Source organism: Symphodus melops (genome assembly GCF_947650265.1).
Source record: "Symphodus melops genome assembly, chromosome: 18".
In the NCBI taxonomy this organism is placed as follows: Eukaryota; Metazoa; Chordata; class Actinopteri; order Labriformes; family Labridae; genus Symphodus; species Symphodus melops.
This window is the reverse complement of record NC_136708.1, coordinates 21,498,563-21,515,936: the sequence shown is the minus strand read 5'-3', so window position 1 is coordinate 21,515,936 and position 17,374 is coordinate 21,498,563. Positions and strand designations below refer to the sequence as shown.

At 50.5% G+C, this 17,374-nt stretch overlaps 1 protein-coding gene across 1 annotated transcript in view; it reads right to left on the bottom strand.

Annotated features, from left to right (window-relative positions):
• macf1a (microtubule actin crosslinking factor 1a) overlaps nucleotides 1–17,374 on the bottom strand; it is a gene marked incomplete at its 3' end in the record, with an annotated part of 66,229 nt that overhangs the window by 26,840 nt on the left and 22,015 nt on the right. The window contains exons 22-49 of the mRNA XM_079367419.1: nucleotides 17,134–17,289; nucleotides 16,820–17,035; nucleotides 16,349–16,516; nucleotides 15,980–16,267; nucleotides 14,992–15,141; nucleotides 14,214–14,447; nucleotides 13,957–14,136; nucleotides 13,610–13,783; nucleotides 13,362–13,529; nucleotides 12,865–13,056; nucleotides 12,605–12,778; nucleotides 12,349–12,472; nucleotides 12,061–12,260; nucleotides 11,643–11,960; nucleotides 11,335–11,501; nucleotides 10,293–10,449; nucleotides 10,097–10,208; nucleotides 9,506–9,568; nucleotides 8,968–9,206; nucleotides 8,754–8,883; nucleotides 7,821–8,020; nucleotides 7,499–7,726; nucleotides 7,143–7,419; nucleotides 6,461–7,059; nucleotides 5,925–6,113; nucleotides 5,606–5,812; nucleotides 3,959–4,276; nucleotides 3,669–3,851 (exon numbers count right to left, since the gene is read on the bottom strand). Of these exons, the coding sequence (XP_079223545.1) occupies nucleotides 3,669–3,851; nucleotides 3,959–4,276; nucleotides 5,606–5,812; nucleotides 5,925–6,113; nucleotides 6,461–7,059; nucleotides 7,143–7,419; nucleotides 7,499–7,726; nucleotides 7,821–8,020; nucleotides 8,754–8,883; nucleotides 8,968–9,206; nucleotides 9,506–9,568; nucleotides 10,097–10,208; nucleotides 10,293–10,449; nucleotides 11,335–11,501; nucleotides 11,643–11,960; nucleotides 12,061–12,260; nucleotides 12,349–12,472; nucleotides 12,605–12,778; nucleotides 12,865–13,056; nucleotides 13,362–13,529; nucleotides 13,610–13,783; nucleotides 13,957–14,136; nucleotides 14,214–14,447; nucleotides 14,992–15,141; nucleotides 15,980–16,267; nucleotides 16,349–16,516; nucleotides 16,820–17,035; nucleotides 17,134–17,289 (5,811 nt within the window). The remainder of the gene's footprint in view (nucleotides 1–3,668; nucleotides 3,852–3,958; nucleotides 4,277–5,605; nucleotides 5,813–5,924; nucleotides 6,114–6,460; nucleotides 7,060–7,142; nucleotides 7,420–7,498; nucleotides 7,727–7,820; nucleotides 8,021–8,753; nucleotides 8,884–8,967; nucleotides 9,207–9,505; nucleotides 9,569–10,096; nucleotides 10,209–10,292; nucleotides 10,450–11,334; nucleotides 11,502–11,642; nucleotides 11,961–12,060; nucleotides 12,261–12,348; nucleotides 12,473–12,604; nucleotides 12,779–12,864; nucleotides 13,057–13,361; nucleotides 13,530–13,609; nucleotides 13,784–13,956; nucleotides 14,137–14,213; nucleotides 14,448–14,991; nucleotides 15,142–15,979; nucleotides 16,268–16,348; nucleotides 16,517–16,819; nucleotides 17,036–17,133; nucleotides 17,290–17,374) is intronic.

Sequence of the window (17,374 nt, the reverse complement as noted above, 5' to 3'; positions counted from 1 at the left end):
TCTGACTGGGAACTTTTTGATGGACGTCCATCATCATGTCTTCAAAGCACACGGCGTGTTTTATGTCATGTGACTGACATGTGACTGACATGTACAAAGTGAAGCACGCTGCTTTCCGAGTGTGAAATCTGAAAATGGAGATCTTAGTCATGAAGTTTTCTGAAGCTTCTTCTTCTCTTGTTTTGAATCTTCCAGATACATGAAGACATCAAACTGTGGGTAAAGTTTGGGTCACTGCGCCCTGCCGTCATCTCGCTCTGTGAAGATTAACGAGTGCAGCACGAGGAGAAGCAGCTTCACAGATCGATGCTGTCGTGACATGTGCTTTTTTTTATTTATTTATTCTTTTTTTTAAAGAAAAAGACGTAAGATGTTTTGTGAACACGAGCAGCTGATCAACTGGAGTCAGACGAAAATATTCTGGAAGGGAAACGAGGCAACGAATCAGAGCAGACGTATGATGCTTTTTATTATTTTATGAGGTTTCGAGATGTTCAGAACAACAAGTCTCTCTCTCTCTCCCCCTCTTCCCCCCGCTCTCTCTCTCTCTCTCTGTCTCCCCCCTCTGTCTCTCTCTCTCTCTCTCTCCCCCCTCTGTCTCTCTCTCTCTCTCTCTCCCCCCTCTGTCTCTCTCTCTCTCTCTCTCCCCCCTCTGTCTCTCTCTCTCTCTCTCTCCCCCCTCTGTCTCTCTCTCTCTCTCTGTCTCCCCCTTCTCTTTCTCCCTCTCTCTCTCCCTCCCCCCCTCTCCCTCTCTCTCTCTCTCTCTCTCTGTCTCCCCCCCTCTTTCTCCCTCTCTCTCTCCCTCCCCCCTCTCTCTCTCTCTCTTCTCTCTCTCTCTCTCTCTCTCTCCCTCCTCTCTTTCTCCCTCTCTCTCTCTCTCTCTCTCCCCCCCCTCTGTCTCTCTCCTCCACCTCTCTCTCTCTCCACCTCTCTCCCCCACCTCTCTCTCTCTCTCTCTCTCTCTCCCCCCCCTCTGTCTCTCTCCTCCACCTCTCTCTCTCTCTCTCTCTCCCCCCCATCTCTCTCTCACCCTCCCCCCCTCTCTCTCTCTCCCCCCTCCCTCTCTCTCTCTCCCTCCCTCTCTCTCTCCCCCCCCTCGCTCTCTCTCTCTCTGACCCAGTAATTATCTGTGAGATCACCGTTAGGAAGTTTAAAAAATAATCTGACAACATCGCCTCCTACTCCCATGACCCCTTCTCCCACGGCTGCCCTCCAACCGTACCCACACCCACTCACACCCACACACACACACACACACACACACGATCCTGAAAGAGCCCCCTCGTCTTTCTAAGCATCGGCATGACATCATCCCTCTGGATTGGAAATGGGGTCTGGTGGGGGAGGGGCAGGAGGAAGGCGAGGAGTTGGGGAGAGGGGTGGCCCGGTCTGTTTGGGAGCCAGACAGAGCTGGATGGGTTACAGAGAGGGAAACAAAGCAGAGCAGGGGGCGACTTCAAAGATCCCCTTAAAGACTGTTGGAGCAGGATCGAGGTGGTGTGACACGCAGCTACATTACAGAACACACACACACACACACACACACACACACACACACACACACACACACCGACCACTAAGCGCCTGAGAGGGTCAAATAAAGCAGGAAGAAGCAACCAGCGTTAAGATCCATCAGCGGCCCGAACCCCCCAATACTCCAATAAACAGATCAGGGTGATAAAACGGACCACACGATTATCACACCTTTTTTTTTTTTTCCCACGTGTGTGATTATGAAGTTCATTTTTCAAATAAACGTGTGCAAAGCATCAAACGCATTCACAGTAAATCTCTCTCTCTCTCTTTGTTCATTCAAGATGGTTTTTATTCTCCCGCAGAGATCAGACAGAAGACACGCGGTTTGATATGAAGATTATTCTTTATTATATCACAGTCAAAGACACACTTTGCTTTAAGAGTGTCCACTGATCAACCTGCACACTGACACCTTTCATTTCACTGCACACATTAAAGCGTCCTCTCTCATCCTTTTCAAGTGGAGCCTATTTCATGTTTCCCCTCTCTCTCTCTCTCTGAAGCTCTCCCTCGCCCTCCCCTCAACACCTCTTTATCTCGTCTGTCTGTTTGTTCTATGCAAAACATCCAGCCCGGCTTGCTCTCATTAAAAGAGGAGCGAGGCGGCGGCGGCGGGAGGTGGGGGAGGGGGAGGGGGAGGGGGGGGGAAGACCCAGAAACAGGTGAAAGGAGAGAAGAAAGAGGCAGCCGCAGAGAGGTTAGTGGGTCAAGAGCGAGATGTGAGGGAATGTTCAAAAACAAATATCCAGATAATCCAATTTTCTCAAGACGACAAAAAAAAAAAAAAAAAAAAGGACAGGGATGAGAAAACAGGAGAGAAATGTTCTCTGATCCACCCACAGAGAGAGAGAGAGAGAGAGAGAGAGAGAGAGAGAGAGAGAGAGAGAGAGAGAGAGAGAGAGAGAGAGAGAGAGACTCTCCAGGGAACGAACACAAGTCACACTTTATTCTTCAACACGATGAAGCACTAACATCACATGAATCAGCCGTCACATCTGAAGGACAAGTCAGCGTCTCCGAGTGCTTGTTGACTCATGCATACCTCTCTCCTTCGCTCTCACGAGCTTTACGACGGCTCTCCGCAGCGGACAGGAAGTGACATCACGACCAGAAAATGTGCTCTTAAATGATAGCGGTCAAACGGAAAGGAGCGGGCCGTAGCGGTGAAACGAGCCGAGGAGAGAAGCAATCAAAGAGAGCGGAAGGTTTTCAAACTGGGGGATTATAGTCTGGATTTTTTGAAGTACTGTTAAAAAAATAAATAAAAAATAAAATAAAATTTTAAAAAAGTATGCTTGTATAATAAAAAATAATAAAAAAAAAAAAGCTTGTATAATAAAAAAAAAAAAAAAAAAAAATGCTTGTATAATAAAAAATAATTTAAAAAAATGCTTGTATAATAAAAAAATATTTTAAAAAAAAAAAGAGAGGAGGAGCCAGCAGAGCAGATTCCTGACATGCATGAGGTAAAAACGATTGATCAGACATGAAATCAGCTGGCTGATTAATCACGCCACTTTAACACACGTGGAGTCTGAACGTGGTGAAGTGAGAGGAACGTGTTTCTACTAAATGTTCAGAGAAGCACTAAAAAAAAAGTGTCCTTTAAAGAGAGCCTCATGATTCAGCAGTGTGTCTCACACCCACACCCACACCCACACCCACACACACACACACACACACACACACACACACACACACACACACAGCCTTAGCTCATGCTCTCTGGAGGTCTGAGCAGAGGAAAGCATGGACACAGACCTCCGGTGAGCTAACACATATTAAATGTCACTATTCACGATCACGACACCCACACACAGCGAGACTCTGAATCCGAGCTCTTTATCTCTGCTGATGAGTTTCAGTTGCATGATGGGAAATCAAACAGTTTTCAGCCTGAATTCACTTCTGCTTCTTCTTCTTCTTCTGTTTTTTTAACCCACATCATCAAATCGGATATTAAATCTGCCTGAGTGACAAACACACGACTCGTCTAACGTGGTGCAAGCAGCACGCGCCGAAGACAAAACCATGATCCACACGGAGGAGGATTCTGATGAAAGAGGTTTTAAAGACGCCTCAGTCCGCTCTCACACACACAAACACACTGCAGCTCATGTTAAAGCTCCTACCTTGAACTCCTGCAGCTGCTGCTTGATCATCTCCACCTCTGTGCCCACGAGGCCCTGCACCTGCAGCCCCTCCTCCGCCCTTCCCAGCAGGCTTTGCAGCTCGGCCACCAGCCTGTAGAACTCCCGCACCTTCTCGGCGGCGTCCTCGATCTGACCCAAGCGGGCATGACCACGTTCACTCAGCTGGCAAACAAACAAAAAAAAACGAGGAATTATGACGGGATGAAAATGTGGGAATGATTTTCTCTGATAAACCGAGGTGAGGAATTTCATCTGTTTTGGTTTCTCACCTTGCCGGCCTGGCGACTCAGAGCCTCCGTCTCCCTCCTGAGAGCCAGGAGGTCGGGGGAGGAGCCCTCTCGCCGCAGCATGGTGGTGCAGTCCGACCCGTGACCATCCAGCTCCGTCCTGAGGTCGGCCAGACGGGACAGGAAGCCCTTCAGGGCGTCGGTCTGAGAGGCCAGGGAGTCTGCGTCGCGTCCCACCGGGCTGAGCGAGTCCAGCTCGTCGTCCAGGTCGGCGAGGCGCGAGAAGACGTCTCGCACGTGAGACTGGACCTCGCCGACACCCTGCAGCCGGGACTCCAACGTGGAGCAGCACTGCTCGATCTGAAGACATGATCAGGAGGAGTCAGGAGGAGCAGACGGAGGATTTCTGCTTTAAACCATGACGGCGTCAATCACAACGCCAGAGTCCAGTTTGTTTGGTTCTAATCTGCCAAAATCTGCCAAACAAACCTAAAGATAGACTTTGTAGAATATTGATGAAATCGAGCTCGTTACGTTTCCTGTCAAAACTCAACAAACTGCAACAGTTCAAATACAACCAGACCAGAAAATGATGCAACATGACGGCGTGTAAAAATAGATTCAGAGCCAGTGTAGGTGCAGCAACAAAAGAAAGCACGGCTGCTGTATTTACACATCCTGCGATCTCTCCGACCTTAAATGGAATATTTGAAACCCGGGCTGCAGAAAATAGATGCAACGCCGCGGCCGCCGTGTTGAATTCTCCGAGCTGTGGTTTACATTCCACGTGTTGATAAAGTGTTTAATGTGACCGAGTCGTCTACTGTCTGCTCTGCACACACACACACACACACACACACACACACACACACACACACACACACACACACACACACACACACACACACACACACACACACACACACACACACACACACACACACACACACACACACACACACACACACACACACACACACACACACACACACACACACACACACACACACACACACACACACACACACACACACACACACACACACACACACACACACACACACACACACCTGTGACTCCCCCTCTCCTCCTGTTCAGCTGAATGTGGGTCAGGTTTTTTATTGTAATTTTTTTAAACATTAAGTTTTTTGTTTGTTTTTTCATATCTGATCAGGTTTCGTCCTCCTTTCGTCCACACACACACACACTCACACACACACACACACACACACACACACACACACCTCTATCAGAGTGTGAAGCATCAACACTTTAAAGAAACGTATTTACAACATGGACCGTCGAGTGGAAGAGAAGGTGCTGGTGACGCTCGCTCACTTTAAATAATGTGATTCAGTAAAGTAGACTGAAAATGTAAAGATCAATGTAATGCAACATTTATATTTAATATTATTAATATTGTGCATGGTCCTTTTACGAATAAGAAGTTAAAGTTTAATATCTCTCGTTTGCTTTCGTGGACGTCAGAACATTTTCAGTCTTCTGTTTAAAAACACGAACAAGCAAAAAGCTCCAGCAGCACTGATCAACTCTTTCAGATCGACGTATCAGAAAGTCACACGCCGGAACGAGGCGGACTAATGAGGTCCAGGACTGCTCGAGCTTTGTGACCTCTTTTTTTTAAATATTTAAGTCATTTATTACATTTCTTCTTCTGCTGCTGCTCACCTTGTCAGTCACGCCATCGTAGTCTTTCTCGGTGTCTTTGGTCTGATCCTGAAGCCTCTGAGCCCCCTCAGCGCTGCCTCCCGGTGTCTGAGGCGAGTCCTGGACCAGCCCCTGAGCCAGGTCTCTGAGATAGACCACCTGAGGCTTCAAGGACCGGAGGCTCTCCTGCTGACTCCTCAGTCGCTCCAGGCTCTTCGCACTGCAGGCCTGAAAGGGAAGAGACGTCAACATGTAATCCTCTTATTGGCCGTCTTACTTTCACATCAAAGCTCTTTTTTTTTCTTTTTTCTAAGAATACAAAGAGTGTGTTTTTCAGTACCTGTGGTCCTAAAGCCTCCTGGACTTCAATCTGGTGCTTCGCCGCCTCCAGCCTCCTCTCTACAGCCTGTCGGCCTTCTTCAAACTCCCTCAGGCGGCCGGCCAGCTCCTCCAGCTGGGCGGTGCGGTTGTGGAGCTTCTCGCCCAGACTGTCCACTCTGCGGTTCAGCTGCGCCTTCTCATCTCGAACCTGCAGAAAAAACCCAGTTTTTTACATGACATCATCAGCCGCGCTCTCATGCATGCCGACCTCGGACACACCTAACATTTAGATCCTGCAGGACGTGAGCCGGATGTGTCCAAACACTCCGACCTGAGCGGAGCATTAAAGACAATGAAGAGAATGACTCGATCAAAGGACGCGAGACTGTGATCTTATACTTCACTAATAATCCAGCTGACTGCAGAGGAACATCAGGCTTCATCAATGAGCTCAGCTTTAATGAACGGTCCTGCAAGTCTGCCGAGTCTGCATCATCATCTCTAAAAAAGGAAGCTCTCTCGATAACAAGCTAAAGACAAGCGAAGACGTCGTACCTCATCGTCTCCGATGCAGCATTGTTCCAGCAGCTGATCCGCTGACGTGTTGAAGGCCTCCAGGAGAGGTTGTCGTCTCTCCAGGTCCAGAGACAGACCTCGAGCCCTCTGCAAGGCGTCCTCCAGCGCCGACGCTTCGAGCGACGGCTGGATCTCTCCGTCTTTCTGCTCGCACTCCGCCAACCACGGCGTCAGCTCGGCCCTGTGCTGCTGGTAGGCGTCCGCTCTGCTCAGCGTGCTCTTCAGTCGGCTCTCTCGCTCCGAGATTCTCTGGTTCAGCCGCTCCCAGTCCTGCCTCAGAGACGCCAGGCGAGACTGCAGGGCGGAGCGCTCCTCGCCGCCCGCGGGCAAAGAGGCGAGCAGGGACACTCCCTCGGCTTGGAGCAGCTCGTAGGAGCCTCGCTGACTGGTGATGCCGCGCTGCAGCTCGTCGTTCTGCGCCAGCAGGGAGCGCACGGCCGCAGGCCGACAGGGCAAAGAGTCGTTGGAGGATTCTCTGGAATCGGCCTGCTTGTCTAACCAGGAACGCAAATCTGTGAACATCTGCTGGAACTGCTGAGTGGACGACAGGGCGGTCTGGAGCTGGGAGAGACCGTCGGCTGGAAGACAAACATTCCCAATCAGGACTTTATGTCTGTATAAGAATCACATTCAACGCCGGCTCACAGGAAGCCGCACAGACCTGCTCGCTCCTCGAGGCTCCTCAGCGGCCCTCGGACGCTCTCCAGTCGTTTGCTCAGCTCTTCTTTCAGATACGGCTCGGCCACGATGGCGCTCAGCTCCTGACAGAGCCTCTCGGCCTCGCCCAGCTCGGTGCGCCGCCTCTCCAGCTCCGAGCGGATCTCGCCGGTCTCCTGCAGGCGAAGCTTCAGCGCCTCGGGCTGCGCGCTCAGCGAGGCCTGAGAGTCCAACCTCTCGCTCAGAGCGGACACGCTGCTGGAGAGCTCTCTGAGTAGCGTCTGGGCCAGGAGAGGAGGCGGGTTAGGAAAGCACGATAACGCCCAAAAAGTACAGAATGAATCCAGCAGCTCCGCTCACCTGGTATCGCTCGCTGGTGCCCTGCGCCTGGTCGATGTGGTTTGACCTCTGATTCAGTCGGCTCGTTAGATCCTCCCACTGCTGCGTCACAGAGCCCAGCTCCGTCCGCACCTCCGCCAGGTCCTTGGGGTCCTGGGCGGCGTCTCCGGTCTGGGAGAGGATTCCCTCGGCTGACTGGGTCAGCTGGTCAAACTGGGGGCGTCTGGTCTCAAACTCCCGCAGCATGAACTGGACGAGAGAGGAGAAATCAGATGACATCATTCATCCGTGTGGTTTTAACACGCTGGACGCTCAGGTGTGAACGCCGTCGTGTCTCACACACCTGGACTTGTTGTTTCTGCGTGTTCAGCATGTTGGGATCGATGCTCAGCGGACCCAGGACGCTCATCATCAGCTCCTTCTCCCTCAGCCAGGGGCCAAGCTGGCTGGCCGCTGACGCGAAGCTGCCCAGCCTATCGGCACACGTCTCCAGCTCGGTCTGCCTCTGGGCTGCCGTCTGATTGGCCGTCTGCCAGCGGGAGTCTGGAGTAAAGACAAACGGAGGCAGGTTGTGAAGCGCGTGATAAACGTTGGGATGGATTTCCTCGTGAACCGAAAATCGTTCATTCTTCTTTTTAGATTTAAGACAGTTTGATGATTCTAATCATGATGGTGATGAAACCAAATCTTCATCTTTTAACTCTTTTTAACCCTCTCCTCCCTCCTCTCTTTTTCTCTCTTCGTCTGTGACTCATTGTGTGTGTGTGTGTGTGTGTGTGTGTGTGTGTGTGTGTGTGTGTAGACTGCTGGGGTTTGTAAAAGCATTATAAAATAAAAATCTATAAAGGCCTCTTCTTGGATTGCACCTTAAATATTTCTGTCTCGGTGACCTCACAGGAGGCTCTGGTAAAAATATCAGGCATGTGAAAGAACAAATAGCTTCTACCGAACACTTCCCACTCTCTCTCTCTCTCTCTCTCTCTCGCTCGCTCGCTCTCTGAATCCTGCCTGATATTTCTTCCATTTATCATTTCAGAGCAGAGTGAGATCGATCTGTAACATCAATAATCTTTAGACAGGGTTTCAGTGATCAGTGAGGGTTTTTTGGGGGGTGCTGGTACCCTAGTGGTCAGTGTGCAGAAGCTGTGATCACATTTTGTTTGAATTAGACCCTCTAATAATAATAATACATTTTATTTATAGAGCACTTTACAGTCGGGGATCTCAAAGTGCTCCAGGCTGGATTTGAACCCGGCCCCTAACGTCTTGCTCGTACCGATCTCCTGCAGCTGCTGCCTCCACGTGTCGGCCTCGGGAGAGTCAGGATTGTCAGCGATCAGCTTCCTCAAAGTGCTCTTCAGCTCCTCCACCGTGCCGGAGCGCTCCGCCAGCTCTGACAGTAAGGCCTGAAGACGCAAGAGACCGTGAGACGACTCCAAGCAGCAACTTCAAACCACTTACGTTCATTCAGCTCAGCGTGCACCGCGTACCTTGTTCTCCTCGGCCTGGGCGCGCACCACCTCGGGTCTGGACGGGGAGGCGGTCTGCCCCTGTTTCAGGCTGTGCTCTCTGTCTGTCAGCCAGCTCTTCAGCTCCTCCGTGCCCCGCCTGGCCGTCTGCCTCAGCTCCAGCGAGGCCTGCTGGCGACTGAGACGCTCCTTCAGCTCTCCACCCAGCGTCTCATATCGAGCGTTCACGTCGGACACGGCGACCTGGAGCTCCGTCAGGTCTGAGGGCGCACGCACGGAGAAGGGAAACGTTTATACAGACGAGAACATCGTACGAGGTCAAAGGAGTCTGTGGGTGAATTTCATAATGAAACATAACTGGCAGTGACAGAAGCAGACAGAGACAGAGACAGAGACAGGTGCAGGACACTGGAGACAGGTGAAGGGACTGACTGTGGAAACAATAAAGAAGTGAAGCAGCTGGAGCATCATCTCGTTGGAGTCACAGTTCGTCTCTTCGAGGAGGAAAAAAAATAAATTTAAGAGCAGCGAGAAGAAAGAAGCTAAAGCGAGAGCTCACCTTTACAGGTGTGAATGCCATTGACACTGCTGGGAGCTGCTGAGCCATTGATTTGAGGAGCACCTGGGAGAGAGACACACAGCTGACTGAGACCGCCGCGCTTCAACAAACCAGCATGCTCACACACACACACACACACACACACACACACACACAAATCCAGCAATAATCAAGTGTAGCAGTGGACTTATTTGAGGTTATTTTTGGGGGGCGGGGCTTTTCATGCCTTTAATGAGACGACAGGATGTTGGATTGAAAAGCCTGAAGGTGAGAGGTGAACCGTGAACTCGATGGGCTTTAACCTCTGTATGTGGTACGCCCAGTTTAACCAGTAATCACCCCAACATATGAAGCCCCCCCCCCCACACGGAGCTCAGCAGGAGACTTGACGATGTTGAAGAGAAGACGTGGAAACAGACGACACGAAACAGGAAGTGAACGGATGAAAAGGCAACAAACGCACTGACACGAGTTTCATGCTTATGAATGAGATAAAAAAAATAAATGATTTGAACCCTTGAATTGATAAATAACGTTTTTTGAATTTGAATTGAAACCGTGGAAGAGTGGACTCGAAAATCTCTGTCGTACCCATTTTGGACTGAGGTGCGGTGATGTCAATGATAAGGGACTCCAGCTCTGAGCCCGTCTTGTTCAGCTCCTGGACCCTCGATCCCTGGGACTCCCAGTCCTTCAACAAGTCCTGAAATCAAAAATGGATTCATCTCAGCCACAGATCTGTGAGTGAACAGTGACGCTCTCTCTCTTTGCACGCGTTCACACAGACCTGGAGCTGCTGAACTCTTCTCTGCAGAGCCTCCGTGTTGAGGTTCGCCTCTTTGGACTGCAGCTGGTCCTGTGCGGTCTGGAGCCACCGGAGGAGGGATCCAGAGAGGCCGCGGAACCCGAGGAGCCGCTGCTCGCAGGCCTGGATGGCGGCGAACCTGTGAGGGCGAAAACAGAGGACGCAGAAGGAAGAAGGTGGCGTGAAGAGGGCGCTTTTTTTAACCTTTTCAATCTAAACAAAGCTCTCTTATGAGCTGTATTTCATTCTGAAAACACACAGCTCTGTTGACACAGTAAACGGCCCACGCAGCGCTCACACGGCCTTGACCTCGCCGTCTCTCTTCATACGTGATGGGCCTCGAGCTGCTGCTGAAAAAGTGCTGACTGCTCGCAGACAAAACAGCTCTGAGAGGCCGTCTGGCACGAAGCGGTATCATTATCACGCCGCTATTTTCTGCCCCCTCGGGACCCGAGGCTGGGAGTCATCCGAGTAGGCCGTTTATAGGACGGACAATGAGCCGTGTCCACTCTTCTTATATTAGCACCCGGGCCGGATCATCGCTTCACATGAAGACCCGGCGCACACACACGTCCAGGAGACACGCACAGGTTCGAACCGGCTGAGTAAGAAAATCAATCTGCATCAGACTGATGGTATTTATAAACCCCCTTCAGACGGGCTTCTGAAATGACGTCAAACAGGGTCGCCATGGCAACCGGTGATGCATGGAGGTTACAAATTGAGAGGAAATGGAGGAGGAAGCGATCATGTTTGATCACACTACAATGATTTTAAACCTCATACTGTTGTTTTTTTTTTTTTTAAACCTCTCGTGAAACGACGGCGCTGCAGGACAAACACGTCCGTCACAGGTTTGTATTTGGCGCCCCCTTGTGTAATCATGGTGCACTGCTGAACCTCCCATATTAAAAAAAACACTTTATATCTTCATTTCAAGTTAAAGCAGAGTTACATTTTTTTCAGCAAAATCATCCGAATGATTTTAAAGGATTCACTTTTTTCTCACAAAGTTGTCTTTTACCTTTCGTTGACGTTTGCTTCCAGCTGCGTGAACTCATCAGAAACCCCTCTGACCTTGTCCAGTAAGCTCTGAGTGTTGCTGAAAGCGTTGGATTGGCTGAGCTCGGTGCCGAGGTTGCAGAAGGATTTCAGCTGACCAGATTCTTGTTCCAGCTCCGACTTCACCTCCTGAAAAGCAACAACAAGTGTTGAGAAGACGCCTGAGAAGCTGAGCAAACCAACCTAAATCAAAGCGCACGCAAACGATCTAACGACCTAAAATAATATGATGCAAATAAACAACTCGTGAAATTCATCCCGTGTGCTGACCTCAATAGTCTGTCTGTAGTCGTCCACACCGCGGTCCGGCTGGCCCGCAGGGCTCAGCGCCTTCAGTCGGCTCTGGGAGAACAGCTGCAGGTCGGTCCCCAGCCGCTCGAAGCTCTCCAGGCGAGGCAACAGACCTTTAAGCTCCGCCTCCCTCTCGGCCTGGCTGCTCTGGGCTGCAGCGTAGCGCTGGGTGAGATCGTCTAAGGAGCCCCGAAGGCCGGAGGCGGCGGAGGCGTCCGAGCTCTGCAGGAGTTTGGAAATGGAGTCCCGTGTTGCTTCCACGCTGCCCTGCCTGGAGAGCAGCTCCTGGCGAAGTTTCTGCACAAACAAACATGTGAAGTTAGAAGTTTTGTACGTCATCTGATGTTTACTAGAATTGAAGTCTGACAAGCCCAGGTTCTTCTGGGTTTGTGCTCACCTGGTTCTGAGTCAGGGCGTCTTGTACTGCCTGTGCTGTGGGAGCGACCGCTCCCGGATTTAGAACCAGTTTGTCCAGCCAGCTCAGCAGACCCTTCAGACCCTCCTGGACGCTGACTGACTGGGCCACAGCTGTCTGCAGCTGCTCGGCCCGTTCGGACACAGACGCAGAGAGGGTCCCGAATCTTTTCTCTAAACCGTCTGTAAAGAAGGCGAGGGGGAAGATAAATTATAAACGTCCGCTGAGTGAAAGCAGATCAGCCAGAATGAGTGCTTGTGTTCAAGTTACCTGCAGCACAGAGAATGTCCACAGCTTTAAGGGAAGGAGACTCGTCTGTGCTGACCAGATCTCTCCCCGCTCTCTTCACCTTCTCCAGCTGCACCGAGCGCTCGGCCATCTCGTCCTGCAGCAGCTGAGAAAACAACGCAAAACTCACTTTTAGAGGTCAATCTGAAGCAGACAGTCCGAATCCTGTAGCTGCAGGAAAATGAGCCCAGATTGTTCGTGCCATGTGTGCTCCCTTTAGAGGAAAGGCGTGCTTCACCTGGACTTGTCGCAGAGTGTTCTGCAGGTTCTGCGGGTCTTTCTCCCCGCTGGGCTTGGATATGCTTTGGTTCTGCTCCTGAGAGCTGAGCCAGGAGTGGAGGGAGACCACTTCATCCTGGTACTGCTGGTATCTCTCCAAGAGGCCCGACAAACGGCCGCCCAGCTCTGTCGACTGCACACCAACAAAACAAAGTCCTTGTTAGCAGAAGACCTTAAAAGACTTTTAAAGAATTTCCAAAAATGTCATCGATCCGTCACCTTGGTGTGAAGAGTCGTGTATCTGTGGTTTGCATCGTGCAGCTTGTCGGTTACCAGCTGCTTGGTGCCGTCCAGAGCTTGATCTGAACCACCCACTTGCTCCAGAGCTCCTTGAACCGAGTCCAGAACCTTCTGACCGGAGATGGAGACGAAGCGCAGGTCGGCCTTGTGGCAAATTACGTCCTCGGCAAGCTGGGAAAAAAAAACAGACAAATCCATGAAAGGGGTGAAATTCATGCAGGTACGTGGAATAACTCTATAGAACATCTTTGTTCATAGAAAGCATGATAATAATAATAATAATAATAATAATAATAAGCATCATGTCCAGCAGTTATAAATTGGCTGTAAAATGTTTCAGAGAAGTAAATAAAAACATTTAAAATGTGTCATTAAGAGATTTGCAAAGAAAATGAGAAAAAGCCAAACTGCTGTTTCTGAACTTATTCTTGATGCAGCTACAGATTAAAGGAGGAGCAGAGTTGATGTTGGTGTACCTTCCTGTGCTCCTCAAGCCTGCCCTTCAGTCCTTGTGCGTCCGTTTCTCCTTCCCCGAGTGACCGGAGCTCGTGCTCGCTTTGTTCCAGCCAGGTGCCGAGGCCGCCCTGTTCCTGGAGGAACTTCGTCAGCTCGTCCTGCAGAGCCTCAGACTTCCTCAGACGGTCCTAGAGAAAGAGTCAGGAGAAGTTCATACATGTTCACCGCTGATGTAGGTCAGGATGCACTGTCGGAGTGATTTCAGCACCTGGCAGCTCTGCAGACGCTCCTGGTGCTGAGCCTGCAGCTGATCCAGGGCAGCCCGGAGACGCTGCTTCTCCTCTGGAGGAACGGTGGAGTCAGGCTGCTCCAGGAGGGCGCGCGTCGACTGCGTGATCTGGAGGAGCTGCGCCTGTTGAGACTGGAGCTGCTGAAGCTCGCCCTGGGAAGAAGGTCAAAGGTCAACACCTTCCTACATTTCACCAGCTCTTACTTATTATTTTTTAAATATTCATCTGTCTCGATTCCTGCTGCTCTTAATTTTTATGCTTTGTTTGTAATCATGTGATCAGGCAGGAGGACGTTTGTGAACCAGGTACGGTCAAAAACTCGAACCTGCAGCATCTCAGTGTGTGACGTCACAGCGCCCTCTGGCTGTGATAATGATGCATCAGGAGAATCTTTGGCTGAAGCAGGTCCGACTGCTCTTCCTCCGGGTTGGTTAAGAGAGGACAGCTGAGTGAGCAGAGAGTCGATCTGGCCTTGGGTCTCCTGCAGCTCCTCCTCTGCTTTGGCCTGAAGGAGAAAGATCAAAGAGAATGAGTACAGAATCATTTCTGCTGCACGGTGTGTCCCCGTCTCTGACGTCTTACCCTCTGTGTGTTCTGTTGGAGAGTTGTGTTGATTGCATCGTCCAGCTCCGACAGCGACGTGTTTGCAGAGTCCGTGAGGGCGCTGTACTGCTCCTTCAGCCTCGTTAGCGCCTCCTGGAGGTGCTTCCTCTCCTCGGGACTCAGAGTCTCGCCTCGCTCGGCCAGCAGCTCCTCCACAGAGCGGATAGCCTCAGAAATGTCCTCCTTCTGGGTCTGGAGGTCCTTCTGTACTTCCTGCAGAGAGCAGTTGAAGTCAGATCATGTATTTCAGTTTTCTCATGTGCACAGTTAAGATATTCTCTCTCTCTCTCTCTCATTAGCAGTTAGCTAAATCATTCAACAAATGTTCCCTGGCTGCAGGAGGTTATTTAGTAATTTACAACCAATATTTCTTGTCTCTTCTGTGATAGGAGGATGAAGAAACATCTGCCAGGCACGCCCACTGTTGCCATGGTGATTTCAGGCGAAAGTGCAGGCAAAAACAGTAAAATACACCTTGAAGCAAATCGGCTTTGGAAGTGTGTTTTGCAGCTGTGACACTAACATTTCTAAATTGGCAGAAATTCATTTGAGCGGTCGGGAGCAGCAGATCGTGCGGTGATCGAGGCGTGTGGCCGGCGCACAACGAACGATCAAACTGAAATTTGGTTCAACTTCAAATTCTGTCCGGCGACTGAAAAAATTTCATCAACTTGTTCCATGAAAACACTCGCCGTGTGTGTGTGTGTGTGTGTGTGTGTGTGTGTGTGTGTGTGTGTGTGTAGTGAACACGTCATACCTTGAGTTTTTTCTGCCTCTCTTGTAGCGCCGTCACGTCACCTGACTCCCCTCCGGCTTTCTGACTGGCCAACAAGCTGGCAGCTCCAGCCAACCACACGGTGAGGCCCTCTAGTTTCTGAGAGCACTCGGCCTTCTGCTGCTGGACCACCTGAGAGGAAGAGCGAGGAGAGGAGGGAGAGGAGCAAAGATCCACAGAGAAGGAATATGAGAGGAAGACTGGCACGGACGTGAAATGATGAAGATCATTCAGCTGGTTCACGTGGCAAGATAAAAAACCCTTTAACATCTCAGGTTTGTATTCTTCATATCAGAGCACAGCTGATGCACATATAGCCCTTTAAAAAGCTTTGAGCAGATTGTGTCCAGAGATCACACACACACACACACACACACACACACACACACACATCTTCACACACGTCGGTGAAGCAACGACAAACAACACAGAGAGAAATCGAACAAACATTTGCTATTTTTCCTCCTCCTCCTCCTCCTCCTCCACACGGGGGGGGGGGGGAGACAAGAGGAAAAACAGCGCAGCGTCGAATCTTTACCGCTGACACACAAGCGATTTCCTTCAGTGGCAATCTGGAACAGCAAGGCAAACAGGTTAATAAAACACACGTGTGACAAAAGACGTGCGGAGTAGCAAAACACACGAGCATCACAGTCTGAGTGACAGGACGGACGGCGGTCCGGGTGTCCATGTCCAGTGGCAAAGCATTTGCAGAGAATAGCGGTGGATTGTTATCAGTGATGAAAGGATGACTTTAACATGGTGGAGTGATGCTACTGAAGGTTAGCTCGTTAACAACAGGATGATTATTACTCTAAGGATGATGAGTATAATAAAGGCTTTAAATCTTGTGCAGGAAAAAGCGTTGCAATAAGTGTATGGACTGATAAATAAAGTCTAATCTCAAATATATTAGTAAGAGGAAGCAAAGCATTTCAAACCAACTCCACTCAATCATCTTTTTCCAAACCTCTCTCTCCCTCGCACTCTGCCTCTCTCTCTCCTCCCTCTCATCTTTCTCTCTCTCTCTGCGCTGCCACTCCTCCTCCCTCTCTCTCTGGGCGGAGAGGGCGTCCGCCCAGGCCCGGGCTCGGCCCGACGCTTGGTGGAAAGCCCCCTGAAGCCGCTGCAGCTGTCCGAGCAGCTGCCTGCTCTGCTCGGGCGCCAGGTCCTGAGCGCGCTCCGAGATGAACACCTGAATGTCAAAGGCGGTGTCGTTGACCTCGTTAGAGCGAGCCGTCAGAGACGCCTGGAGCTCCTGTGGGAGGAGAGGAGAGAAATTAGCGAAGAGGAGATATCTTACACCGTGTTTGGGGTTTCCTCGGGTTGGATGACTTGCCTTGCAGAGACTGAGCTGTTGCGTGAGCTGATTGTCATGTTTCTCCGCTTTCGCCATTTTTTCCATCCCTGCCATTCCTCCGTTCATCTGAGCCTCCGTCTCCCTCAGCCGAGAGAGCAGACTCTCCACTCGACCTCCCAGAGTCTCCCTCTCAGCTGTGACGGCCTCCTGGGAGACACGCAGAGTTCAAAAAGGTCAACTGATGTGAGAATGACCAGGTCAACTCTAAACTGCAGAGAACCTGAGATTCCTTCTGTTTTTTCAGCTGTATTGGTTTTAAATGACGTCTACAACCTTTTTCCTCATTAAACCCGTTTTCCTTATTTTCTTAACAGCAACATGCATCTTGTTAATCAACAACTTTTACTCTGATATTCTGTGATGAGAGATGTGTTTTTATGTTAATGCACATGTTTGGAGGATAAATGAATCAATAATCCTTTCATGTCTTCTTGACGCTGCTCGTCTCACCTTGTAGGAGTCTCTGTGGTTTCTCAGGTCTTGCAGAATGCCCTCCGAGAGTGCTCTGGCAGCCTCGTACCCTCGAGCCAAGCTCTGCCGGTCCTTTTCCAGGGCCAGAAGGAGCTGCTGAGGAACGTCTCTGGGTTGGGGCTGCAACAGCTGCTCAGCAGCCTCCACTTCCTCGTTGATCGCAGACTCCAAGTCAAGCAGCTCGAGGTGCAGAGTCTGACAGGCAGAGTGCGAAAAAGACGTTTTCTTGATTTGTTTCTGAGTAAAAACCAAATGCAAAGCTCACACTGCAAAAGTCCGTCATGTTTGTGTACCTCGGTCTGTCTGATGACGTCACCCAGGGCGACGAGGCTGCGGCCGACAGATTGCTGTTGCTGCTCTTTGAGTCGGACCTCGATGTGTCTTACCGTGGAGATCAGAGCGACAATCTGCTGGTCATGTTCCAAGCACTCCTGACGCATCAATGACGCCTGTTTGAAAGAAGGAAAAAAAACAATCAAACATACTCTAAAAGGATTATGAACACTGAAGTCAGCTTCTTCTATGACAATCTGG